The following is a 7,234-nucleotide window of genomic DNA, read 5'->3' as shown; positions in this document are numbered from 1 at the left end:
GCGAATGACATTTCGCTAATGATATTCACGCTTTTAATATAGTATATAAATTTTTACCCAAATAGTCGGCAAACATTGATTATATATTGTTACAAATATATTACATATAAATTATACATATACTATATATTTGTTAGCTATTTTTAATTTAAACAATTGGGTTACCAACTATTTAAGTTAATTCTTCATTTTCTACTTTCTACATAAAAAGTTTTCTCATAGGAAGAAGCCAAAAACATGTTATTTCAATTGTCGACGGTAGTAACAAATTAAATGTGGGAGGCGCCGTACATATACTATATAATTAACCACTTGGTAGTTCAACTGACATAATACAATTGATATTAAATAATAAACTTTGCATATTAATTAAGATTTAAATAGTTTTCTTCCTGCCTATAAGGAACACTTATTGGTAGATAGTCAATGATTTTTTGGCCAAGTGCCACTAGTTCCAAATTGCAATAGCATGAAAGGGTCCTCTCAAAAGGGTTTCGTTGGATCTTATTGATTACTAGCACTATATATTAATGGCACGAGTTTATTTGTATACACTCATTAGGTAACCAAGAACGTGACCCTTTGCCCCTAAAGAAGACAAGTTTACCACCCACTTATCTGCCTTTTCCTAACTCAGAAATTTCCCTCTTTATTATTTCTACCTCTCCTGATCACTTATGCCCTTTAACTTGCCTCCCTTTTTACATTAAAATCTAGAGTTCCATTTTGTCTTTCTCCTGTTTTTTCTTAATACAAGATCTTATTTTCTTATTCCTATAATTATGACTTTGGCAAACAGGATCATCATATTTCTGCTTAGGCTTTTAGCCTTGGGGGCTAGTGTTGCAGCCATTGTTATCATGGTCACCAGCCATGACTCTGCTCAAGTCTTGGGCATGACCTTTGAAGCCAAATTTGCTAACACGCCAACGTTCAAGTAAGTTGATCATAATTTTCATGAATGTCTTTAACATGAGTAAATATTTCTATTGTCAATCACATGCACGAACGTAGTACATGTCGACTTACTCATAGATTTCACAAAATTTTCGAACTCTCTCTCTCTCTATATATATATATATATATATATGTGCAAAAAATAAGTATAAATCTCTTTAACTCGAAAAACACTCACAACGTTTAAATTCTGAATCCATCACTTAAAATAAGTTGTTGATGTTTCAGGTACTTTGTTGGAGTGAATATACTAGCAAGTGCCTATTCCCTCATAGTTCTTTTTTCCCCTACCAAGAACTTGCTGGGACGCATTATACTCATTTCAGATATCGTATGTATCTTTTCTTGATAGTAATAACTTTTACATAGATTTTCGTGGCTTAGACTGATTCAATCTTTTTCTTTATTGTTGTGAAAAAAATGGAGTAGATTATGACATTGCTGTTGGACTCAAGCATATCAGCATGTTTGGCAATAGCACAAGTGGGGAAAAAGGGGAACAGTCATGCAGGTTGGCTACCAATTTGTGGACAAGTTCCAAAGTTCTGTGACCATGTTGCTGGATCTCTTATTGCTGGATTTGCAGCTTCTATTCTCTATTTTCTTCTTCTTCTTTGTTCTTTTCACAATGTTCTAAATCTTTACACTCTCAAAGCTTAGACTTATAATCCTCCTTCTTCGTGGAAATTTTACAGCTTTTTGTTGATCTTTTCTTAAAGAATATCATTCCCCCGGCCCTATTTTGTACTATTTTTTGTGTTTCTAGATACATGCTATATGTAGTTGAAATATTGTAATGCGAAAAGAAAGATTTAAAGACATCTTTGTCATGTTTGGTATGCTTATCTTCACATAATATAAATATAATTAATGTTTCAATCTTTTGATGGTCAAAGATTAGTTTAACGTTGTAATCTTTTCTGGTTGATAATACCAAGGATCTTTGTAGCAGTTGTGATTTAGTATTTGTTAAAGGATTCCGGTGTTTATATATGAAACAACAAAATTGTAAAATATAGTAGTTTTTTTTTTTGGTCGTTGTTGTCATTGTTGGTAGTTTGTCATTCTCATTAGCAACTAAGATTTGTTAAAACTAGTACTAATTAATATAATCTAAACTTGATTTGGTCTCCACTCCCTGTTGACACATAAGAGTTGATATGGGAGAAGATTTTTTTTTTTGTTTTTTTTGCGTGTGTTTTAAGAGCCATAGATGAAGTATGAGTTTTTCCAAATATGTTTCTTTTGCTGGTAAATTTTCCATAAGTTTTGTACTGAACAAAGAAAAATATTTAAACTTTTATACAATGATAACATAAAGTTTTTTTTTTTGCTAAAAAAAACTAAAAGTGGGGTTGATATGAACAACAAGGCAAGTAAACTTCCATAGAAGATGAAATTGCACTTATCGCGATTAAATGATCATTACATTACCCGTCTCCCAACATTATAGTATTTAAAGATTGAATGAAATTTAACTGCAACCTGAAAACATAAATCTGTTACCCGACCGAGATTTCATTCTGGAAGAAATAATGAACTCTGCATTTCCAATTCGAACATGTTACAAATTGTTGCTGTTCTTAACCTATAATGCTATTCTAACAAAAATTTTATTTTAAGAGTTCAATGATTCATAACTCACATACTACACAGAGTCACAGACAACTGTTCTGGTTTGATGCGGTTCTCTGTTGTTGCACTGGTGATTGTAATCTTAATTGTCCTTCTTTTGAGTCCTTATGGCCGTTGATTTAGTAGTGGTAGATGTGGTCTGTGTACATATGTGCTGTCATGTTCAGGGAATGAAGCATGGCTTCTCCTTGTTTGTTGAATTTGAATACACATAATCCTCCATTATTTATATCCACGGAACGAAACCTGAATCAATATAAAATTAGACCTGTCAACAATAGTGGCTGAAGAAACCAACTTTTATATGTACTAGTTGAATTGTTAGAATAGATAAAAAAATACATGTAATTTTCATAGTGACGAAAGAAAGTTTTGGTATACGCCAGGATTGATTTTAATATCTGTAGGAGCATTTGGCTTGGCAGCTGTCATAACTAAAGGGTTAGTTTAATTTTGTGCGCGGAATATCATTAGAGTTAATCGTACAGGGGATTTGAGAATAAGCTCAGAGTATTTTAACATGTTGTAGCAGACTTATTTTCCAAGTTACTGATCCCAAGTTTTTGGACCATTACATATAATTATCTTTTAAGTGACTTGATACTATACAAGTTCATTTACACTATCCGTGTATAGAAGTACCTTTCTGGCCCTAGTCCAAGAGCTGTGCAGATCAATGCTCGTAAAATAGATTTGTGCGTCACAACCAAAAAGTTCTCTCCCTGATGAAGAACCAGCTATATCAGTATATTGTGTTGCAATGCAATCAACATAGATCAGTTAAGCAGTACTTAGAACTTACCGGTGTCAATAAAATTTCTTCCCATGCTTCATATGCTCTTCCCCACAGTTTCTGAAGAGGGTATACACCGTCTACGCAAAAATTAGACGGATCTTCTCTCCAAGTTGTATACTCCTTTGGATATATGCGCTTGGCATCCTCTGCCTCCAAACACTAAACATCATTTAGAAAACTGCTAATGCTGTTGAACTGATCTAAATGCATGCAAAAGCTTAAATGATTAAGCCTTCCTGTTACAATATTGAGGTTATAGTGACTCAAAAGAGGTAATAGTAAAATCACATTATTTCAGCAGTGAATGAGGCAGACCATTTTTCATGCCTTCAAGAAAATACAGATGGGCCTCCTTCAGGGAATCAAGAAAAACCAGAGGCTCTTCTTTTTCTTGCCATATGATTTCAGCGGTCGTCTGCAGAAGACATTGTTGTTATCACTTAATAACTGCATGTTTAGTAAGCAAAAGATAATTGCACAACGCCATACTCTAACCTTGGCGCGTGATATTGGACTAGAGAAACATTGGTCAAAGTGCATATCAGACAAGGCCATCTTGCACCTTTCTGCTTGCATTGCTCCTTTTTCAGAAAGTATAGATAAGTTTGAGCTTCCCTACATGTACAACCCATTTGGTTAGCAGCTATAGAACAGACAAGTCACAAATTAAAAAAGAGGAAGTTAAAAGACATGAGTTCCTTACAGCATTAAATAGGATTTTACCTCTTTGAGTCATGCTAGAGCCCGACCACATTGGGTGAGAAAGAATGAAAATAAATTGTCGGGCAAGTAGATCGACTCAAGTGCTACATTATGTGAAGTAGGAGTTACCTCTAGAATCTTGGACCAGGCCTGAGAGGATGTCAAGCCCTCAAGGGGGGGGGAGCATGTTATACCCTGTCCCCCATCTGATAAGTGGATTTACTTGAAATATAAGCCTTAAAATGATTCACTATTGACAACTTTGGTTTTCTAGATTAAGGGAGGACAAGAGACACTTGAGTGTGTGAAGACAAAATGCAATATTTTTTTTGTGCCAGTGATTGGATTTAGGTTCTGATAATGAAAGTAGAGAGGGTCTTAAAAGCATTAATTGAGTGAACCAGGAAGGCACTGAACGAGAAACGAAATCTCATGCTATAGATTATATCTTTTTTGATGTACTGAAAAGAGAAGGTAATTTTTGACATGAATAAAATGTTGAACTGACAACAGGATCAGAGATGAACTAGTGATAAGATACCAGTCTCAAATGCAGTTTTAAGTTTGTCTGCCTGGACTAGGAAAACCCACTTCAACTAACACATCTTATCATTTATCAAGGAAGTTATGTTTTAGTTAGGGGCACAGAATTCAGATAACCTGTCTTTGCAAAAAGAAAAATGTAATGCTCCATAAGTCTCGCATCAGTATCGAAAGATGACTTTGATGTTCTTAACTAGGCACATGTCCTCAAAACCATGACTAACAAAATTTTAACTTCAAGTATTAGCTCAGACTAGCAACACCACTCTTGTTCCAGGGCCTCCAGACTAAACATAATGGCCTTGCACCAGAAAAGATTTGCACTTCTTGGTTATCTCCTATTGAGTTTCTTATCCTGAGTTAGCATGATTACTTAGACGAAAATTGAAATCATGTAATGTTTGGTTTTAAGTGCGAAACATGAAGATTGAGTGCCTCATATCGTTCAGCCACACTGGCTGGCGCACAAACTCAAATGCCCTTGTCAGTGGTTCATTGACCTTTAATATCAAGTTCTCAATGGACCCCGGAATGGCTAAATTTTCTGGCAACGACTCAGCAACTTAAAATTAGGATAATCTGGTTATCTAAGTTGGAAAGTGGCATTCTTTTCTGTACTTCCATTATACATGTCAAAACTTAGCAATACAGGGAAGAGCATTGTCAAGGAATTAAAAACACTCTTGTAAGAAAGAAGGTGGAGGAACATGAAATGAGAAGATGAAAGACAAACCTGAACTCTACCTTCTTCATTCCAAGAGCTGAGACCATGCCTTACAAGAGTAACTTTCTTTGGACAAGCCAATGCTTTTCTAGTTAGAGAAGTTGTGGCTTTTTCAAAATCAAATGCTCCACCAGTCAAAGGAGTATCATACCTAAATCTCTCTGTTCAAGAATTAATGTTAAAAAGTTAATTTCAGCTAGCAAAAGTAGGACTCTAACATAAACAAGTACTAGACACATAATGAAGAGTTAAAAAAAAAAAGGTAGCCCGATGCAAGAAGCATCCCGTGTTCACGCAGGGGCCGGGGAAGGGCTGCAATCAAGTCCTTGTTTATGATAGAGTATAGCAGGAAATTGGAGTTTTAACAGGAAATGGCTAGCAATCAAGGATCCAGCTCCTCTCCATTGAACATGTCCAATTTAAATTTTAAACACCAACGAAGTCCACTGAATAGAACTTCAAATTTTCCACTCAAGTATCATAACATGGATCAACCCATTCTTTGTTAGATAATTAGTCAGTAAGATATCAAAAAATACAAACTAATCCAAAATAATTACATACTATCAAAGGCAGATGGAGTAATTGTCTATAGGTTCAACTTAAACCCATTATCTTCAACACGGAACATAGAGTATACGTGAAAACTGCACTAAAATTTCAACAAACATTAAATTTCGAAACCATATATTTAAAAGCACAACTAGTAGTTGAGTGCTAAGAAACTTAAAGTTGAACATGTCAAGTTTAAATCCTGGATCTGTCTGTGCATACTAAGAACAACAACAACAGACCCAGTCTTATTCCACACTGTCTGTGCATACGATATCTTTAATTTGTCTTTACTGGTACTAATCACGAACAAGATGCAGTCCCACACAACACATTATATTGTTATCAAGAACAACTTTTTTATTAAAGAAAAAAAAAAGAATACTAGATGATTCTTGTTTTTAGTCCACTAGAATTTGAAAGATTACCTGTTGTAGTAACTGGTAACTCGGGACTTGAAGTTGAGCAGCGAATACTATAGTTTATGTTCGAGCTAGAATGAAGTTTAGGGCGTGGAAATTTATTAGAATTGGAAATGGAAGGGAAAGAGAAATAAGGGGTAATAAGAATAGTTCCAGAACTCATCTTCTTAAAGTGTTAATTCAGTGTAGTACTTAGGAGTTCTGTTTTTGCTATTTCAAGATTGTTTCCAGCTTTGTTTGCCCATGAATTTCGAGGGGCTTCTACGAACGAGAAGAGCTAAAAATGACAGTTGAAACTTGTGGTGGGAGTTTAATTGGCTTTGGCTTTGCTACGATATGGAATTGTGGATATGCCTCTTACAGTGTGAATGGAAGATTCTTGCATTGTCCCGCCAAAAAGACTATTTTTTTTATTTTTTTTCTACTATTGACATTGTTTTATCTCAGCTTACCGTTAATAAGAAGGTGCGGAGATCACAGGATTACACTAATAGGCTAGGTGGTCTAAATTGTTCATCTCTTAATTGGTATTAAGTTTTTATGGCTATCTTTAGTTTCTTTCATTTTGGTCATATTACTTTCTTATTATTTATATTCTTCTTTTACACGGATTTTTGGTATTGTTTCTTCTTATCTTTCTTTTTTATTAATGTGGTGTTTATGCTTTCCTGAGCCGAGTGTCTACTTGAAACAACCTCTCTACTTTCACAAAGTGGGGATAAGGTCTACAACTCTGCATACACACTACCCTCCTCATACCCTACTATGTGAGATTATACTGAGTATGTTGTTGTTGGCATTGGTTCATTTTTGGTACTACTAATCAAAATTTCAATTAATTAAAGGAGATTAACCTAAATAACCGTCTACCCAACCGCTTAAACAAAGAATAATCTACTAATA

The 7,234-nt window shown here is 34.7% G+C and overlaps 2 protein-coding genes across 2 annotated transcripts; one reads left to right on the top strand and one right to left on the bottom strand.

Annotated features, from left to right (window-relative positions):
- Positions 1 to 434: 434 nt before the first annotated feature.
- LOC104099861 (CASP-like protein 1C2) lies at positions 435 to 1,796 on the top strand. Its single transcript, XM_033657035.2, has 4 exons — positions 435 to 562; positions 800 to 937; positions 1,186 to 1,288; positions 1,387 to 1,796. The coding sequence occupies exons 1-4, from the start codon at positions 531 to 533 to the stop codon at positions 1,615 to 1,617; spliced, it is 504 nt and encodes a 167-aa protein (XP_033512926.1). The 5' UTR covers positions 435 to 530; the 3' UTR covers positions 1,618 to 1,796.
- Positions 1,797 to 2,457: 661 nt separating this feature from the next.
- On the bottom strand, positions 2,458 to 6,662 carry LOC104099862 (probable 2-carboxy-D-arabinitol-1-phosphatase). The gene is made up of 7 exons (XM_009606988.4): positions 6,338 to 6,662; positions 5,367 to 5,518; positions 3,884 to 4,003; positions 3,704 to 3,803; positions 3,395 to 3,534; positions 3,235 to 3,314; positions 2,458 to 2,838 (listed from the first exon to the last, which is right to left on the bottom strand). Exons 1-7 carry the CDS (start codon positions 6,492 to 6,494, stop codon positions 2,712 to 2,714), a joined length of 876 nt encoding a protein of 291 aa, XP_009605283.1. The 5' UTR covers positions 6,495 to 6,662; the 3' UTR covers positions 2,458 to 2,711.
- Positions 6,663 to 7,234: the final 572 nt, after the last annotated feature.

Source organism: Nicotiana tomentosiformis, chromosome 2 (assembly GCF_000390325.3).
Source record: "Nicotiana tomentosiformis chromosome 2, ASM39032v3, whole genome shotgun sequence".
NCBI classification, from domain to species: domain Eukaryota; kingdom Viridiplantae; phylum Streptophyta; class Magnoliopsida; order Solanales; family Solanaceae; genus Nicotiana; species Nicotiana tomentosiformis.
This window is presented reverse-complemented; position numbering and strand designations above follow the sequence as displayed.